The sequence below is a fragment of the Mauremys reevesii genome, linkage group 4, assembly GCF_016161935.1.
Source record: "Mauremys reevesii isolate NIE-2019 linkage group 4, ASM1616193v1, whole genome shotgun sequence".
Lineage (NCBI taxonomy): Eukaryota > Metazoa > Chordata > Testudines > Geoemydidae > Mauremys > Mauremys reevesii.
Window position 1 is genome coordinate 56,356,958 of NC_052626.1, and position 20,839 is coordinate 56,377,796.

The following is a 20,839-nucleotide window of genomic DNA, read 5'->3' on the forward strand; positions in this document are numbered from 1 at the left end:
CACTTCTGCTAAGGGGCCACAAGGAAAAGCTAAGGGCAAAGGAGATGCCTAAATTAAGATGGGCAGGACTTTTAACACCACATGGCAGGAATGAGGTGCATGACTGGTTTCATTTTCCTGACTACTCTTAATTTGAAATCCCTTGATACCGTGCTCTGTTCTGGTCACCTCACCATAGGATAGCCATTGCTGAGATTTAAAAGATCCAGCAAATGAACCAAGTGATTCAGGGTTTTAAGGTGCAAATTATAAAATATGATTAGCCTGACATAACTCAGGGGAAAAAAGAGACAATGAAGCATCTCACAGAACCTATATTGTAATTAAGGGTCATCATTACCAACAGTTGCCACTTAGGGTTATCTTGGATATCATAGTTTTCCCATTATGTTGAGTATGAAATAAATATGATAACTGTACAGTATCATTTGGTAAATAGAGATTTTTTAAATGATGACAGCACAACAATTCAGGCAGACATCTTTCGTATAAAATGCAGGTTGGATTATCTATCAAAGTCAAAGACCAAAGAAAGAAGTGTAAATTAATGCAAGAGGGTACTGGATAAAGTTTTGAAGAGGACAGAATTCTAGGTTCATTCATTAATTGTAGGTTGGGGTTAAGAAAGGTAAGCGTTTGGCTAACTTCAAGATATGATGGAGTGCCCTGTTGACCTAATGTAACTTTTTGATACAACATTCTATTGATGATCTACAGTAAGCACAGAAAGTTTTAATATAACGTACTCTATCCTGGCAGTGTAAAGATACCTTAAAGAAAGCTTATATAAAACGTATACCCACTTGATGGCTCCTTTACCCTGAGAGTGCTGTAGGAAAGGCCATAGTGCAATTTTGAATCAGGGCCAAAGCCCATCATACTGTAACTATATATAAATCATATAATCCATTGAATTGAAAGACAATAAAGTAATCATTTTTACCAACAAATAATGTACCAGTTTATATTTATTCACATTCTAAAAACATCAAGTTTAGTGAATAATTTGAAACAAAGCTGATTCTCTTCTCATGCCAGTGAAAGTCAAAAGGACCACCACTGATGTCAATGGAGATACATCCGTGTAAGAGAGGGGAGAACAAGGACTCAGTGTCATAATTTGGGGGGAAGCAAATATTTTACCTTCAAACAAACGATCATTCTCTACTTACTGTGGTCAATAACATGGTCAGCAATAAAGCCCCAAATTGCATTTTGCTTCCATTTCCCTGTCTAGCAATGATTTAGTACTAGCTAGAACTACAAGAAGATTACATTTCAGCCAAAATGCAATACTTGGAAAGAAGCTAGAGCATCTGTGTCCCTCAGACAAGGCCCCATGTTGTGGTCAATTACACATATAAATCTTTTCAACTCTAATGAATATTAGCATTTTAACAACATTATTATCAAGAAACATAATTTAGGGGCACACTGCAATACTGCTAAGATATATTTACAGTGTACGTCAGCAATAGCAAATATAACATGCCAGCAAAACAAATCAAAATCACATGTGCAAGAGACCATTATTGATATCAGGAAAGCTTTCTGATTCTCTGGAATTTCAAAACATTTAAAATTAGCAAAAGCCTCTTTTAGACTGCACTGAATTCAGCCCAACACTTACAGTATTTTAATCCATAATGTTACCATTTGTAACCATTTTACAAATATGGCATTTCATTTTTAACTGTGCTTTGAGCCTTACCAATGAAAATGCAGTCAGGTTTATGTCCCACACTAACTAATTTAATCTGTGCATACAAGGTTGGAACTCTTGGGTGCTTAATCTTTTGTGGGACGAATATGCTTAATGTAGTTCCAACAAAAGCCCCCGGTCTGCATTTACTGAGATGGAGTGGATAGTCATAACAGCACAATTGATTTATTGAGTTCCCAGAAAGTGCAGTATTTTGAATGGCTTATAAAACTGATGTTAGAGCATCACTGATGTTATGGATGATGGTGTGGGCAGTCAGGCCTACTGGTCAGAGTAGAGGGTGGTCAGGACTAGTGGTTGATGCAGCAATCAGAGGCCAGGAACAGCACCAAAGACCAGAGCCAGAGTCAGGAACCAAGTACAGCTGGGAACAAGGCTGTTAATGCAACCCAAAACTGCATTTGCTTTTTTTCCCCAACAGCATCGCATTGCTGACTCATGTTGAGCTTGTGATCAACCTCAAGTCCTAGATCCTTCTCAGCAGTGCTGCGGACAAGCTAGTTATCTTCCATTCTGTATTTGTGAATTTGGTTTTTCTCCCCTAAATGTAGCACTTACATTTGTCTATCATTTTGTGTCTGTGGCCCACTTCTCCAATTTATCAAGATACCTTTGAATTTTAGGGAGCAGGTGCTGGCCTGGTCCAGCTGCTGGGCTAAAGAGAAGGCCTGGTGACATTTCTCAGCCAATCAGAGTGTACAGTCAATCAAGGCTTTCAGTTTAGGTTAACTAGCTGGTCCCAGGCTCAGCACAGATGTTCTCCACCATTTCCCTGGACTGGTCGTCTGGACTGTAGCCCTCTCAGTCCACCAGGTACTGGAGTTTCCCCCTAACTCACTAGGAGGAAAGAATTAATCAGATCAAATATTCCTCCTGCCTTCAAATGGTTATGGATGGTAGAAGTGGGTTGGAGCGGTTCAGGAAGGGGTTCTCAGTTTAAGGCTTTAGAAGGAAGATATGAAATACAGGATGGATCTTTAGGGACTCGGGTAGCTGCAAACTGCATGTTATTGGATTGACCTGTTCAAAGATCTTGAAATGGCTGAGGTACTGGTAATCCAGTTTGGCTGATGGGCTTTAAGATTCTAGGTGGATAACCAAACTCTGTCCCGACAACAGGGTTGGGGCAGTCTGGTGGCTCTGGCTAGCATGGTGCTATAAACTTCTTTATCAGATCTTAAATTTTTCTTGAGTTCTCGGTGCATTTCGAGCAAGTGTGTAGCCAAGTCCATGGTGGTAGGTACCTGGGAACTCGTGGGTATGTCTGGATGAAAACAAAGATGAAAGCCATAGTTAGCAAACAATGGACTTTGCGTGGGTTACGTGATTGTAGGCAAATTCCACAAGGAAAATTAGTAATTCAAAAAACAGCGAAGATACCGTTCTAGAATCTGGCTGATATGTTCTGGTCGCCCATTGATTTGCAGGTGAGAGGCAGAAAAGGTGAGGGTCTTTATGCCAAGAAATCTTAGAAATACCCACCAAAAAGGGGAGATGAACCGGAGCTCTGATCTGACATGAGACCAGTTGGTGATCCAGGGTAATGGAAGACATTCTCTAGGAAGAGACATGTTGTTTCTGAAGACATGGCACAGAACAAAGTGCACCATCTTAGTTAGGAAATCAACTATGACATGGATGCCACCTTGCATGAGTCCATAGTTAGTCCCTTGGGGAAGACAATATGCCCCAGGAATTCAGTCATCTCCTCGTCAAATTCACACTTCTTGAGCATCACACGTAAGTGGTTTTAGCAGAATCTTTCTAAGATTCAGCATACACATTGATCATGATAATCAGATCCTCAGTAAAAATGAGGATATCATTGAGGTAGATAACCACAAATTGGTCCAGCATGTCCCTAAAGAGATCATGAATGAAGCACTGGAAAGTCACCAGAGCATTGCACAAGCTGAAGTGAGAAGGCTGTCTTCCATTTATCTCTATCTCTAATCCGAACTGGATTACAAGCTCCACAAAGGTCCATCTTGGTGAAGACCTTGGTGGAGCAGAGTCTTTCAAAGAGTTCATTGGTAAGGGGTACTGGTTCTGGATTGTAACATTGTTTAATGGCTGTTAATCCACACAAGGCCACAGGGAGCCACCCTTCTTACCCAGAAAGAAAATCATAGCTCTGGTTGAGGACTTGGAGAGATGGATGAATCCCCTTTGCAGGTTTTCTTGGAGATAGCTTCAGGAAGCCGATAACTCATTTTCTGAGAGGGAATAGATACACCCGAAAGGGATCGCTGCTCCAGGCTGGAGGTCAACAGGGCAGTCATAGATACAGTGAGGTAGCAAGATGTCAGCTTTCTTTTTGTCAAATACGTTAGTGAAGTCTTGATATTTGACAAGTATCACAGGTATCAGGACTGTTGGGGAGACCTAAGGGTTGCAAAGGATCCTTTTGGACTAACCCCCCTGTCTTGGAATCTCCTGGGAGATGGGCAGAGAAGCAGAACATTTATGTCTGTGGTTGGATTTTGGGAGGCAAGATCCCAGCAGTATAGTGAACTAAAATGCACCATGTCAGTCTGCAAGCAGATACATGGATCGTGGTCAATGAACCAGGGAATACAGAGGAGAACAGGAGAATGTGGCATATGGATCAACCCAGACTGAAGGATTTCTTGATGACCTTGAAGGGTAGTGACCTCTAAGGGGCAGTTAGGTGAGTGCAGGGGCGGCTCTAGAGCCCAGCGGGGCAAGCACCCGCCTGGGGCAGCTGTTTCCCAGGGGGGCGGCAGGCTGGGCCGGCGGACCTGCCGCAGTCATGCCTGCGGACGGTTCGCTGGTCCCGCGGCTCGGCTGGACCTCCCGCAGGCATGACTGCGGCAGCTCAACCGGAGCCGCCGGACCAGCGAACCGTCCGCAGCTGCGGGAGGTCCAGCTGAGCCGCGCGACCAGCGGACCCTCCGCAGTCATGCCCGCGGGAGGTCCACTGCTCCCGCGGCTCGGGGGCGCCTCCCGGGCATGATTGCTTGGGGCGGACAAATTTGTAGAGCCGCCCCTGGGTGAGTGACAGCCTGAAGAGAGAAGCGGTCCATCAATGGACACTATTAAGTCAGGGAAATTTTGCACTTGGTAATGATATTATGCTCTCAAGCAAATTCAAGTCCATTAAATTACCAGAGACGACAGAGTACCAGCAGATAAATGTTGGTGCAGAGTACCAGAGCAAGGGGGAGAATGCTAACCCCCTACGGGAGCTCGGTGCTTCCTGACTGGGATGCAGACTGGGCATCTGTAGGGCAAATTAATGCTAAGTGTCCCAGTTCCCCGCAGTATAGGCACTGGCCTGAGGCCTGTTTTTCTCTGTGTTAGAGAAGCAGGGCCTGGCGTGGTCAACCTGCATGGACATAGGCTGCGGGGAAGGCACAGAAGGTTGGTTGGCTGGAGTCAGAGTAACTGGTAAGGTCAGGAAGCTAACCTTCTTACTTGGTGGTGTTCCATCAGGCAGTTGTCAGTCTTTATGCACAGTTCAGTTAGGGCATCTAGACCTGTCAGAGGCTCCATCTGCACCAGCTTGTCTTTGATCTCATCATTTAAGCTGAGCTTCCTGCTCAGTGCTAGTGCTGCATGACCTCATTCCATTTGGTGGCTGCTACCAGGTGTTGAAACTCCAAGGTATAATTAGCAACTGGACAATGCCCCTGCAGCAATGCCTGGAGAGCAGCCTCTTCTATACGCATGCGACTGAGGTCATTGAAAATCATCGCAATGGCTTGAACAAAAATTCCCAACTGGCTCAGGAGAGGACTAGCATTCTCCAGCAGTGGAGAGGCCCAGGCCAACGCCTCCCCAGTCAGCACACTGATGATAAGTCCTACTCAGAAGTGGATGGGGGGAATGACTGAGGACACAACAGAAATAGGGCCAGCACTAATTCAGAAACTTGAGGAACTTACTGCAGTCGCCAGCTAACTCATCCAGCAGGGAAATTTTTGGTTCTCGAGTTGCTGGAGTTGGAGCTGCGGGCCACACTCCAGGCCTGCAGGGCAGCAACCTGAGTCTGCAGGTTCTGCAAGATATTCACTATCTCTGACAGGGAGACATTGGACTTAGCAGCATCCATTCTTCTAGCAGAACCTGTCCCTTCTTTCAGGAGGATGCTGCTTAAACTGTCACGGACTGGGATGTGGGTGGTCAGGCTTAGTGGTTGCATCAGTGGGCGATCAAGCCTAGGGGTCAGAGCAGGAGTCAGAGCCAGAGTCAAGAAACAAGCAGGAGAGCAGCTCTGGAACAGATTGGAGCAGGGCAGGAGCAAGGCTGGGAACAAGGCACGCACAAGGGCAGTTGCAGCTGTGAGCAAAGCATTGTGCAGCAGCCAGGGCTGCTGTTCCTTGGCTTCAGAGCAGGCCTGGTAGGTTTGATGTATCAAGGTGTTCAGCTGAGGTCAAGTAACTGGTCCCAGGCTCAGCTGCAGGCCCTGATGGTTGACCACTGGTTGATTATTTCATTTTAAAGCAACATATAAAAAAAGAAAAGTCTCCTTAATCAACATCTCTCAACAGGGGAAAATCATGGAATAATTAGGTAAGGATTATAAGAACTATTTTGGTAAAGACTAGATGGTGAAAAAGGAGACTATCATTTTATCTGGAATTACCAACAATAATTGGTTTCTTTAAAATGCCTTATTTTTAACTACAGAAGGGTGACTAATGTGGACCAACCTCTCCCCACCATGATTTACAAAACTAGGCATGGCCTCTTATAATTCCAGAACACTAAGCGTGCTTCATATTTTCCAGGACATAAAAGGTCACATAGTAAAATCAGAATATTTCATCTGTTGTAGTGGTCCCAGTCAATGCAACGTTATACACACTACATCAAAAAAGGGACAATGTAATCAGTTTTCACACCATCCCTTGAAATATGGATTTTTAAAAACTGTTAACCAGCCAGAATTCTGTCCCTACACTCCCTCAACCTTCTAGCCAATGGCTATTCTGCATATTGGCAAAATATTTCAAAAAAAAAAAATCTTACTGTTCTGGTTTGTCCAAGAGCTTCAGTTCCTCTTCCTTTGAAGTCTCATAATACTGCTTTATTTTCTCCAGTTCATCCTTTTGCGCTCTCTGTGTGATTATAATTAGAAACTAGCAATAAGCAGCTTTCCTTTTAAATACAATCAACCCATCTTCTTATTTGCTGATCTTTAAAAACCCTGCCCATTCTCTTTTTACATACTTTCCCCAAATCACACATGCTACTGAAAATGCACAGAGCCTCACTTCATGTATTCTATATATATGGTACTTATGTGGCTGAAAGTGGATCTATATGCTAAACTCATACCATTGTCTTTTGCTCAAGGTCAAAGATATAAAAATGTGACTGGTAAAATATATTCGCATCCTGATATCATTAATAACTTTATGATTATGCAGGTGCTTTTGTCTGATAAAGTTTCTTGATAAAGTTGAGAACATGCCTTATTCAACAAATCCTTCATCTGCTTTACTTAAGTTGGCTTTTTAAAAACATGTTTCTGGTAATCCATTTTAGTGTACATCTCTCCTATTCTACCAGTAATGCTATTTTTTTTTAAATTTGGTAAGGACTTGATTAAATATAATTACATTTGTTCAGGCTTCCTTACCAAAAGTCACTGCTTTTCCACATTCCCACATGTTCACAAGTTTTTGTCATCCAGAAGTGGGGTAATATTAAAGATGAACAGGGTACTCTGTACTATTTCTATAGGGCATTCCCCACCTTTCTCTAAGGGATGTTGATAAACATTTTTTCTTTCTGCTTACATTCAATAGAGTACAATTCAACAGAGTATAATTTGTATTTCATTTTCTTTATAACACAGTTCTGAGTTGTCTATGTGTCCCTTGTAAGACACCATACAGGAACATGAAAAATTATTATTAAAAAAATTAGAGGTAGGCCCAAACCGCTACTCTAGACTCAAACAGTCCCAAACTTCGGGGAGATTGAGGTCTGCAGCTGAACTTTGTGGCTCTACTAAAATGAAAACATTCTTAAATGGTCACCATTTTTACATTTTATACAATCTATTTTTCCAACATCCCCCACGAATGATACTTAGTATACAGATCAGAAGACAGAGTTGAATTATGACAAACACGTAATATCTTTTAATGTTACTCACCTATGTGATTCAAGACTTATTTTCTCTGTTTTGTCATTATATTTATCTTGGCTGGATCCTACTGAAGAACTTTTCTGAGGATTTTCCCCTTTAACTACAGCCTAGCCACAGTTTGCACCTATAATGCTGTTTCCCTCACCTTAAGGGCAAGTGCTCTCATGACAGAGACCCCTTTTTCATAGCCAGCAGGATATAAATACAGAAAGTTGCTATAAACCCATCATCACATTCACAGAACTATTTCTCTATTTTCATTTTGTAGTTGAATTTTGCACCTGTATTATTTAATTCTGTGAAGCATTCTGTGATACTGTTTATGAAGGTCACAATACAAAATCAAATTTATTCTATTGCATAGCAGAGTAATACCTCTGTGTACCAAGATCTAAATCTTACATTACAGAAGGCCTTCAAATTGTCCTATGCTCCAGTTTTCACAATCAGCCCCTAAACATATGTTTCCAAATTTCCCTTCCCATTTTATAGAGTAGAGAGAGGGAGTGGAGAAAATTCCTTCCCCACAGTGAGTTTGGGAATATTCCTACCCAGAGCTTAAACACTTCAAGGTCAAAGATATCTCCTGGCAGGTCCTGTAGATGTTTTGCTTCCCCTTCCTCTGCCAGTTACTCTGCCTCATAACTCAACTCCCTCTAGAGCTTCCTGGTTACCAAATAGAAAGAAAAAACACAAGCTACTGCACACTGTATTGTGTTATAGAATAGTTGGCTGGGGAAGGCAAGACAAAGCAAATCACATAGTATGCCTGAAAAGTAGTCTTAAAGTTTGAGGAGGTGAAGATCTGGAAAGGGGACACCCTCCCAGGCTATGACCTAGAGAAAAGTGAACCTGGGGCAGGGGGAAGGAAAAGTCTGCCCAAGGTATGATATAGACCTGGAGAAGTGGGATAGAGTGGGAGAAGATATAGACAGCGAGGAGGAGACTCTCTGTGGTGGGAGGCCAATATTTTTTGGGGGAGAAGATGACAGGTCATGCAATGTCTTTTGTTGCAACTTGTTTAATCTTAATCCAGCTCCAATTGTTTTGGATATGTTTACCGTATATACTCGATCATAAACTGGTTCGTTTATAAGCTGACCCCCCCAAAATGGATAAGTAAAAATGGAAAATTTTTATGACATGTTCGTAAGCTGACCCTATAATTCAGGGGTCAGCAAACTTTGGTTTGTTTACCTCAAGCATCTGCAGGCACAGAGGTAAACCTAAGTAAACTAAGAGTCCTGTGGCACCTTATAGACTAACACGGATACCCCTCTGATACTAAGTAAACAAAGTGTCCCGGTGAGCCAGCTGCTTACCCTGATGGACCTGGACATCAACTGGTGGGGAAATTTTTTGGGGGGGAGAAGCTGGGGGTCAGGGGAGTAACCCCTGTGTCCACCCCCCCCACACACATGACCCCACCCCTAGCCTGGGACCCCCCCACTCTCCCCATCCCATCCCTTCCCACCTTATCTGGGGAGGGCCAGGGGAAGATGTCTCTGGCCTGGCTGCAGCTGCTCCAGCAGGCTGGACGGCTTGGCCACAGCATGTTCCAGCGGGCTGGGCCAGGCAGCCTGGCCGCAGCGTGCTCCAGTGGGCCAGGCAGCGCGGCCACAGCGTGCTCTGGGGTGCGGGGCTGAGCAGCCTGGCTGCAGCCTGCCAGCCCCAGAGCTGCAGCTGCTTCAGAGTCTGCAGGGAGAGCAGCCTGGCCAGAAGCGGAGAGACTCTGGCCTCTTCCCTTCTGTCTCTGCTGGCTGTGCTGCCTCTCCTTGCTCCCTCTGTTGGGGGGAGAGGCTGTGTCCCACCTCTCCCTCTCTATACCCATCATAAGCCCACCCCCTTTTCTGGTGCTCCCCTTTTTTACTAAAAAAATTTGGCTTATGAACGAGTATATACAGTATATTCCCCACAGGAGACTTGATCTGGCAAAATACATGAACTGTGTTGGCTAACTACATTTTAAGATATCTACTAATACTCTTACATTCCCTAAGAAAAATCATTTTTTATACTCTCTCCTGTGTAATATGGTCACAAAATAAAACTGTATTTATTCTTTGAGTGTGTTTGCACTTGGTAAAAATCTGAAACTATGAACATTGTGCTGTTTCACATGACGTTTTCCTCATACTTACATTCTCATACAGTGCTTCCAGTGTTTCCAGGTCTACTATGGAGTCATCCACATTTAGTGTAGCTGTAAAGGATAAAATAACAAATTACATACTAAAAAACATATTGGGTTAACCTCTGTTTTTCAGGTAACATATCTTATAGCTCACAACTGGACAGAAAACAGAATTGAACTTGCACAAACTTTTTTGAAGTTTTTGAAATTCTTTTGTCCCAAATTGGGAGAAAATCAACAATTCTAAATATGTCACAGGAGTTGAATTTTCAAAACATTAAGTTTCAGAAAATTGTAATGAATTTTTTCAGCTTGCTCCTGGGGCTGCCTGACTCCCAGTGCGGGTGGCTCTCTAGCTTGGCCATAGAGTTGGGGCACCTAGGCAGTCGGGGAACTGGCTGCCCCTGTAGTCGGGCAGCCTGGGGAGCTAGCCTGGGATGGGAGTCGCTCCAGGAGCAAGCTGAAAAAATTCATCACTGTTCTTCAGAAATTGACTTTTTTAAAATTTAGCTCACTTGAAAAATTAATTTTTTGACTTTTTCCCAATTTGAGACAGGCTGCTTGGGAGCCTAAGAACCCAGGGAGCTGACCAGCTGACCGACCAGCATCCTGGGTCACTTGTGGAGCTAGACAGCAAGGAGCCAAGGAAGTGGCCAGTTGGCTGCCTGGCACTCCAAGGAGCTGGCCAGCTGCGGAACCTGAATTCCCTGGCTTCTTAATAGCCAGGATATCAAGGAGTCAAGAGGCTGGAAGCCCTGGTAGCCTAGGCTGGCATGGAGCCACGGAGCCTGGAATTGCTGGATCCCCAGCAGCCTGCTAGGTGGGCTGCTGACGAGCTGGGAAGCTTGAGGAGTTGTGCAGCAGGTGAGCTGGCAGAAAGCCAGGCAGGTTTCTTTCAAACATTGTCAGAACTGACATGTTCCTGCAGAATGTTTTGATTTCGTCAAATCAGTATTTTTTATTGGAAACCTGTTCTGTGGGGAAATTTCTAACCAGCTCTAATAGCGATATATGAACTTCTCTATTCAGCAGATTACTGTTCAGTTCATTTGCCCATTGGAATTTTAAAAAAATTAATGAAAAAAGGCTAAACTGGTTCCTACTGCAGATCTGAATTTCATGGCATTACTTAATTCTATCATCAGCATGTCTCACTGCACTTTAATTTAGGCACTACATTAGTCATGTTTTTCAAAACTAAATCAGACTGCAGGTATCAGGTGCACTGCGAAGTGAATATTCACTGCCAATAAGATTTTTTATGTAATCTCACAGAAATTACTAAAGATCTTTCATTTATTCTGAAAACAAAACGTGTTTTTATCAAGATTCGGAGCATTACATTCATTTCGGCATATAATTTCAAGCCACTTTGTATCGTGAATCTAAATTATTTGCTTACATTAAATAGTAATAGGAATATTAATAACATCATCATCTAAACTAAGGCTTCAATAGTTTTCTATGTGACCAGTGAATTATCATTAGTTGGTACCTGATCAATACCTTTAAATTTCAGCTGTATTTGATTTCCTCACTATATGTTGAGATGTGACCACTTGCAATTTTAAAAGATATAAAAAGCTGTTGCTGCATTCACCATTGATGATGTTTGAATTAGACAAGGCACACATCTTTAAATAATTATTCAAAAGTAATAAGGTTTCTCCTGCACTCCCTCCTACCCCATGATTTTACATTGTGAAATTAACCAGCAGGCTAGTAAATTTTCTCTGTGGCAGGCTAATTAATTTTATTAAAACGATCAGTGACATTTAGAATGCTTTAAAATTTTGTCTGTCAATTATGATTCCATCTGTTGTTGACATTACACCTTGGCTAGAGGGGCAGGAAAGTGGTAGGGAGAAAGGTATTATCAATGAAAAAAAGGAAGATTTACTTCTATATTTGTCACATTTTTAGAACTAAAATGTTTAGACAAATACAAAAAAGCTAAACAGCTAAGCTAATTCTTTTATATTCAAATAAACATAGTTAGAGATGGAATCTATTAGATCATCTACCTGCCAGCTGATGCTTGTTCTACATAAGATATTCTCTAATGTACTATCCAGTCCAATTTCAAAAGGTCCCAAGAGACTCGGACTTCTCTTGAAAGTCCATTTCCACAGCCTAATACATTTTAGCCCAAGACATTTTTCTGATTTTTAGCTTAAATTTTCCCCTCTCGGTTTCATTCCTCTCCCATCCTGTCTTGGGCTATTGAAAAATGCATTTAAAAAGAGAAAATTGTTATTATTTTTATTTTAGATTTCACCAGTATGTCTTTCCATCAGCTTCTACAGTATGTATAGTTGTTTAGTTCAAACTGGTAAATGGACTTGCAATGAAGCAATCATCAGTTTTCAATTGATGAATGTATGATATTTTTTTACTAGATAATAAAAGAAGTAACTAATGACAAAGATCTTAAACGTATAGAAATATAACTGGTATTTTCAATTACAGAAAGTACAAGAATGATAACACAAAAAGTAGGATTTTTATTATGTTAGTGCTTGTATCTCCAAATGGAGGATGGTTTACTGGACAGAAAAGGCTCCAATATTATACGCATTTTTCATTTTTATGCTAAATACCCAGATATAACTATTGTTAAATAGAGAACAGTACAATAATCAGTTACATTAAAATAAATTGACAGGATTAAACCAATCATTGAACCTTAAAAGTTTAAGGGGGGAAATTAAAATATTCAAATATATTCTAATATCTAAACTGACTTTAAACTGAATCAATAATAATTGATAATAAGCTTAAATACAAAGGAAGACAAACATGAGTTATTTTATCCTTTGAACAACTGATTAAGTGTATTAAACAGCACAGAGATACTGCTTTCTGTCTTAGCAGGGCTTCAATCCTACAGTTATTGCTAAGGCACAGGCAGACGGCTGAGCTCACATCCTATCAACTAAATTGGGGCCTATGGGCCAGATTTTTAAATGTATTCAGGCACCTAAAGAATCATGTAGATGTCTTGTGGGATTTTCAAAAGTGGCAGTTGGGCAACCATGTGCTTTTGAAAATGCCTCCAGTCACCTATATGCATCTCTAGGTGCCTAAATAACTTTAATAATCTATCCCTATGTATTTTCTTCACCCACTCTCAACAAAGTTAGCATCCTTCATGTTGGAAGCACTATACAAAAATGGAAAAATGTACAATCATAACAATTTGCTTGGTTTCTGACCCCCCACCTCTCAAATTCTGGAGTGATGGCAGTGATCCCCAAGTTCACAGTTGCACAGTATCTGAATCCTGAGCTGTTACATACTATACTTAAAGTGTGTGCACTAATCTCATAATATGTTGCATAACCTCATTTGAATTGGTGCCATTTTAACAACATTCATTGAACTATATGGAAGAAGCATTCTGTGATTATTTTTACTTTTTTTTCAGAGCTAGATTAAAGCTAAAGCTCCTTAATCCTCTTAAACTTTCTGTGACTCACGTGTCTCAAGAAACTACAGTATTAAAAATAACTCCCTGATACAGTAAATTTGGCTGTGGTACTTTACTACATTAAATCTCATTACACCAAGACTTGCACAGGAGTAAGTTATAAAGGAGAAGTGTCAGAAATCTACAAAAGAGGTTCCAAAACAATTAATAGCTACTGCAATATCAATCATCATTGGTGGTTTTTACTTTTATCTTGCTTTCTAGTTAGCTGTCCTCCTTACACTGTCAGTTCACTTAGAATATTTCACCTACACCTCACAATATGTCACAAGGAAGTAGACTCATGCTGTGAAAAGCTGGTAATTTTATTGGGTTCCTCTACCTTTAAAAATCTGTTACTTGGCCAAGTCTGGTTTCTGAGCTCCTTTTTTGCAGGGAAATTGAGGCAAACATTTTTATGTGGCCCTATGGTGTCTGCACACAACAAGAAGAATTTATATACACAAGGATCATTAGTGCAATGTTGCACCCATTAGGATATAATAACCGTCAGGGAGGACAAAAAACAGATCAGCATCGCGCATTCAAACTAACAGGCACACATAAAAATACTTGCCAACTACATTTCACAATCAGAGGCCGCTGTAAGAAATATAAACTTTTACCCAAGGTTTTAACAGAGTTACTTTTTTTTATCAATCTAGCTGTAAAAAACATTCTCCACAGCACATTTTAGGGATTTGATCTATTCTTTTAATCTCTATACTTTGTTACTGCAAAAATGTACACAGAGGAAAACCTGAACATTTAAAGCATGCCATTTGCTGTGTATAGAAACTCAGACAACTATAGATCTTAAAGATTTAGTACTAAAGAGATATTTCTTTCTTGTTACCACCATTGCTGAAAGGCATGTTATGTATTTTCAACAGTCTTAAGGTGGGACGTAACTGGTACTACTCCATTCATTTTAAGTGGTATTTGGTTAAAAAAGGCTGCCAGAATTTACACACATTCAGCATCAGCAGCAAAGCAGTTAATGCAACATTTATGTTTAACAGAAAAGTGAAAAAATCATTTTAAAATCAGTATTTTAATAATCAAACAGAAATATGTTATTTTTAAAAACAACTCTTCCAAAGTTACATTTGTTTGGACCACAGTGGACTTAACTATTTTACACAATGCATTACTAGTAACTAAGGTTTGGTTTCAGGGGGAAAATGAAAATTTAAATGAAGATGTCACAGATCCAGTCAACCAAAAAGTTGTTATGATTGTTAAGGTCAAATCTCCTCTTGGCAAAACTGCTTAACACATCCAAATTCCTCCTGTTTATCTCAGACAAATTGAGCTGATATCCTAAATTCCTCTAAAGGCTTCTTCCAACATCTGACTTACTGTCATGTAAAAATGTTAAAAGGAGTTATAATGCAAAGAAGCACCACAGACATAATGTGGGTTTAGAACTTTAGGAAAGCTCAACTGCTGTATGAAGTCATGAACAAAAGACTCTGGCACTAATGTTAACCTAACTACATCAGGCTTGATGCCGTAGGCAGATTCACAAAAAACATATGTTGTAAATTATCCAGAACAAAGGAAATAACTTTTAAAGGAAATTGTTTCTCAACTTCTGAGCTGTGTATGTAGCTATCTCTATTTTACACAGATAGTAATGCAAACACATTCATACTGGACACAGTGAAGGAATGAAGAACTCACAGTATTTCCAGTGCACAATATCAGGTATCTAAAAGGGTGTCATAAGGAGGTGGGAGAAAACTTGTTCATCTTAGCCTGTAAGGATAGAACAAGAAGCAATGGGCTTAAACTGCAGCAAGGGAGGTTTAGGTTGGACATTAGGAAAAAGTTCCTAACTGTCAGGGTGGTTAAACATTGGAATAAACTGCCTAGGGAGATGGAATCTCCATCTCTGGAGATATTTAAGAGTAGGTTAGATAAATGTCTATCAGGGATGGTCTAGACAGTATTTGGTCCTGCCATGAGGGCAGGGGACTGGACTCGATGACCTCTTGAGGTTCCTTCCAGTCCTAGAGTCTATGAATCTATGAATAAGAAAAAAAACACCAAACATGATAGGGAATGAAAGTTAGGAATTCTGGGTTCTATGGTATTGGGCAAAGTGCTTTATCCTTTTGTGTCTCCGTTTTCCCATCTGTAAAATGGAGTAATAATTAGCTACTGTGCAGAGGTGTTATGAAGTTTACTGTTTGCAAAGTGTTTTCTTTTCCACAAATAAAAGCTGCTATGGAAGTATTTAATATTACATATTGTAGCAGGGTGGACCCCTGCTCCGGCCCTGAAGGGGTTAAAAACAGCCCTGGGAAGGGGCTGAGGCCTGAGGAAACTGCCTTTAAGCTGGGCTGATTGGGGAAGTGGCTGCAGCCGGGCCACACCCCAATCAGGCCACAGCTGGCCCCTATAAAAGGCCAGGGAAGCCAGAAGCAAGACAGTCTCTCTCTGCCTTCAAAGAGAGAAGGGCCTGGCTGCAGGGAGCTAGAAACTGGATACCTGAGTGAAGCAGGGCTGGGGAAAGGCAGAGGAGCTGGGGAGCTCCAGCCTGGAAAGCCCCAGGCTGCGGCCTAGCAGAGGGCTAACAGGTACTAGGGGTTGCAGAGGGCAGCCCAGGGGTAGGCCAAGGCAGCAGGTCCAAACCCCTTTGCCTGTGATGAGTAGGCTGATACTGCAGTCTGCCCCAGAGTGTGGGGCTAGACAATGACTGGCAGTAGCCATATACTGAGGCAAGGTGGGGATAGAGGGTGGGAGTTCCCTGAGGAGGGGAAACCCAGAGAGAAAGGGGTTACTGCTAGGGGACAGCACCCTCATGTAAAAGGGCACCGGGTCCAGCGAGGGACACGGGGGCCTGAGGACAGGCGGATCACCAGCCTGCAGAGGGCGCTCCAGCGCTGGACAGAGCTAATTCCCGGAGTCACCAGCAGGAGGTGCCGCAGGGGTGAGTCCAGCTCATCTACACATATACATATACAATACAGTTTTTCAGCTCCCAAGCAAACTTGCTTGGATATTTAGCAGTGGTGCTGTTTGCTAAGATTTAGGAAGGACCTCAGGAACTCTGACTGATCTCAGATTTCATGGGGCTTGCTCCAAAAGTAGTGCACAATGTCTATAGGCTTTGTCTACAGGTGAGGGTACAATGTTTTGGATTATTACTTTGGCTAATCTTGGCCATTTCCCCACCACCATTTGGAAGAAGAGTGAGTATATAGAGAATCCATACACAAATAGTTGAGGGGAATAACAAACACCATCAACCTCTCTTCCCCATCCCCCCCAAACACATCATCACCAGTGAATCCTATTAATAGATTGTTTTCCTACATGCTTTATAATTTGAAACAGCTTTAACATAATGCTTTCATGCCATAATCTACTGGCAACCTGGACAGCGCATATTCCTTTTTCCCATGGCTCTTCATCAAAGAAGGAAAACATAGCATAAATCTAAGGAACCTACAGATGTGATTAGGTAGGACATACACAAATATAATATTACATATGTGATCATTAGAGAGATTACACTATCAATGAGTTAATTTTACTCTATCGCTCAAATACTTCCAGTTATTTAATCCAGTATAATTTCAGCACTGTAAATTGCAATGTTTCTGGTGGTGTTTTTTCTTGGTGCTATGTTTCCTTACAATATGGGATACATTGTGGCCTGGTGGAAAAAATGGTATTCTTGATGTCTAGGTGGGTTGAAGCCAGGCATACATCACATGCTGCAGAAGAGGGAAAGTAAAGAGATACCTTTGACTATGCTGATCGTCTGCCTTCTTTGCTGGCCATTTTACAGAATATACAGCCGCATCTAAGTTCAACCAATGACACAATAGATAGGATGTTTTTGTTGCTCTGTAAGCAACTCTTAACTAGTATAAGACTGTGTTTATTGTTAATTTGATTTTCAGCAAGTAAATTTTCACTAATAAAAAGGGCATTTTCCTTATATAGTAATTTCTAGGTCCAATGTGAATAGATTTCCATTCAAGTCCACATCATACAATGCACCAACTGCAACATCATCTATTTTTATTTCTTTAAAAACACTGACATACTTCTGCTTCATAAAAGAAATATGTCCCACCAAGAAGTTCTATCTGGGCACATATTTCCTTACAATTCATTGTAAAATTTTCTTATACCATCTCAACTAAACTAAAGAAAGCTGAACTAACATATACCGGGTAGCTTCAGGTATATTATCACATATTTTTCTTTTGTATCTCCTGGGCATTTTCTAAACAAAAAAGAAGGTATAATCCCAGCTCTGGTGAGTCACAGTCTAAATATTTTCCATCCAGTCTCTCTGGGTGTGCATGCTTTACACTCCAGAGCTGTTTTGCATCTCCAGGATGCTATCCTAGGTCCCCATTCTATATGTATGAATTCCTAGCATAACAAATACAAAATCGCAGGACAGAAAAGTTGATCTCACCATCAAACATTGTATAGAGGAATTTGAGTCAGAATGACATTCCAGCCACATATATTGCTGCTTTGCCCATTATGACAATTTGTATTAGCTCTCAAAAGAACAAATCTTACTCCTGAGGAACAGCAAAGTCCATGTTAGCTGCCAATCTGAGAAAATATAGTCTACTGGTAAGAGAAGGGACCAGGGAGAAATGACCTAGATTTTGTAGAGAAAATACTAAATTCCATCTAATTCTAGCCATTGATAATGAAATTTCTCTCCTGTCTGTATGCATGTCTAATTTAGCTAGTTAGTAAATATGAGTGTGTTTTCAAGAGCAGGGGGCATTACTAGCTTGGGCAGTGCCAGTTTATTAATTGTGACCCATCCCCCATTCATTAAAAATAATTAAAACTTAATTTCCAAAAGAAAAAGTGACAGATGTTTGGAAAAAAAGGCAAGGGGAAAAGAAAGGAGTGGGGAGAGAATAAATAAGGATACCCTAAGTCTTACATTGCTTGTACAATAAACAAACATTATTCTGATCAAGTATTAAGACTTATATTCAGACCACTTTAGGCATTCTGTGTATTTGTGCCAATTAGTTATAAGCAAGGATCTCAAAAGTTTGTTAAAGGCTAGCAGGAGGGAGGAATGACTAAATCACAGCAGAGAAGTATTACTATTTGCTTTATATTACACTGCTATTGCTGAGTACTTGTGTTGGGAGTTCCTTGAGCAGGGAAGTGGGGTTATAAGACACTGAGGGGCAAGGCTGCCTCACATACATATACACAATTAGCAACAGAACTGAATCCATCTGGTTATGAAGAAAGTTGTAATATTTAACAATTGAACCACACAGGTAGCCCTAAGCAACGGGTTTCCTACCCCTGCTCTATTGCTTTAGTTGAGCTGTCACTGGAAAAATCAAATACAGAAGTGTACTTATCTGGGAAGAAGATTATTTTCACAACTGTGCAGAGGGTTCAGAGAAATAGGAGCTGAGCTGTATGTTGGCACATCCCTTGAACTGAACCCAATTCTACTTTAAGGTTTAAAAAGAACTATTCCTCTCTCTCTTTCAAAAGGCTATGAAAGGACCAGAAAATGGGAGCCTTGGAAAGTTTTTTATACCAAGCCTCTGAGCCACTTGACGATCATCTTTTACTACTAGAAATATTTGATTTTTACATGTAATGCTGACACCCCTGGATGGGCTGTCTGTGGTGGAGATTGACCTGGGAGCTCTGGATCTTAATGCATGAGACTCTACTGCCTGAACTAGAAGACCCAGGTCTCTTAGCGAGGGCTGTAGCAGGCTCACCACTGGAGGGGGACAGACTGCCACACCACGTGGGCATGACTTATGTAAATGTAAGTTTAGATTCTGCATTACCCAGTGCAAATGATAGATTTTCCATGCTCTGTGTTCATGATGCTCAAGAGAGGGAAATTTTGTGGATACCATTATTAATGATCTAAGTAGCAGCAGGACTGTCATCATCAGTACCATCATCATCAGTACCAGATTCAGCAGCAAAATCTGTTAAGGTGCAAATTCTGAGTTCTCTAGAACATAACAGGTAGGCTTTCCCCCCCCCATTAGTTTAAAATAGGACAGAACTAGCAATGCAAACTCAGTGTTCCTTTACATCACTGAAAGATTATTTTTGTGCTAACTAGTCTACATATACATTAGCTCTTGCCAAAATCATTGTTCTGTATTTGGGTTGCCAAAATCATTGTTCTGTATTTGGGTTGCCCATTGTTCTGTATTTGGGTTGCCCACTGTCTCTGAGAAACATCTGTGGAAGATTCCCTTCTACAATGTGGCATCTGCCTGGTTGCTGGCTAGTTATCAAATGCAAACCGAAACATCTGTGTGCCAGATATGGTCAATCAAATGTGTTGCGACTGCTAAGCTATCTGAACTGCATTCCAGTTACTTGACTTAAATCAGATTTAGAGGGGATCCCTTGGAGGTAAAAAGCCCACAGCATTTTAAGCAACGTTTACGTTTTCTTGTAACTGCTCTTGTTTATCTTCTCACTAATTTTGCAAGTGTCTGTATTAATGTGGCAGTTCTTCATTCTGTAGTAATACTAGCCAAAGAATTTATTTGGAGAAAATTTGTTCAGGTATCAATAGGCCCATACCTTTGTGATAGCAGATGGGGAAGCAGTATTTGCTGTGCTACTTCTGGGTGTGGTCAACTCTGCCATCATGAGTCTCAGTTCTGGCTGACTCCAGCCAGTAGCATCCAATAAGGGCCCTGGCTCAGAGTTCCGAGTGAAGGCCAAGGGCAGACCCAGAAAAGAAGGGAAAATATTTCCCAAAGAGCAGTAAAGATGGCTGATCTATGACCTCAGAACCATCTGCTCCACTTGGAAAGGATTCTGAGAAGAGGGTTAGTGTCCCCAAATAAAATCACCATGCTACATCTCCCTTGTCCTCAGGTGACAGATGAAATCAAGGAGCATCCAATAAAACATGGTCCACACTTGAGGCTGAACTCCATAATGACTATGGTGTCCACAAATGATTTGAGAAAAATCCACCAGATTTGCCACCAAGAATGTACAAACCATAAATGATGTCAGGTACCAGGTTTTGCTAGTTCAAGAGTTGAAAAGATACAACATTGCAATTGTATAACCAAGGCAATGACTTGTGAAACATGGTCATCATTCTGTGAGGATGCAGGTTTTCTGTATTCTGGAGGAACTAACTACATAAATTAGATGGCACTCATCCTCTTTCCATCATTTAATAAATCATTTAGTGTGGCACCTTATTTCTGATGGACTACTATATGCCAGGTTGATCGTGCCATGCACAGCTATCCTTTGTTGTAGCTGTGGATGCTAATAAAGATAAATTCTATTAGCAGCAAGAAGCAATGGCTCGATCTGCTTCACTGCACAATGAACCTATTATACTTGGCTATATGAACGCTAAACCAA

The 20,839-nt window shown here is 41.1% G+C and overlaps 1 protein-coding gene across 5 annotated transcripts in view; it reads right to left on the bottom strand.

Annotated features, from left to right (window-relative positions):
* FMN1 (formin 1) overlaps positions 1-20,839 on the bottom strand; it is a 346,645-nt gene that overhangs the window by 112,647 nt on the left and 213,159 nt on the right. For all 5 annotated transcript variants that reach the window (XM_039536556.1, XM_039536557.1, XM_039536558.1 and 2 more), the window contains 2 exons: positions 9,989-10,050; positions 6,719-6,807 (listed from right to left, as the gene is read on the bottom strand). In XM_039536556.1, the coding sequence (XP_039392490.1) occupies positions 6,719-6,807; positions 9,989-10,050 (151 nt within the window). The remainder of the gene's footprint in view (positions 1-6,718; positions 6,808-9,988; positions 10,051-20,839) is intronic.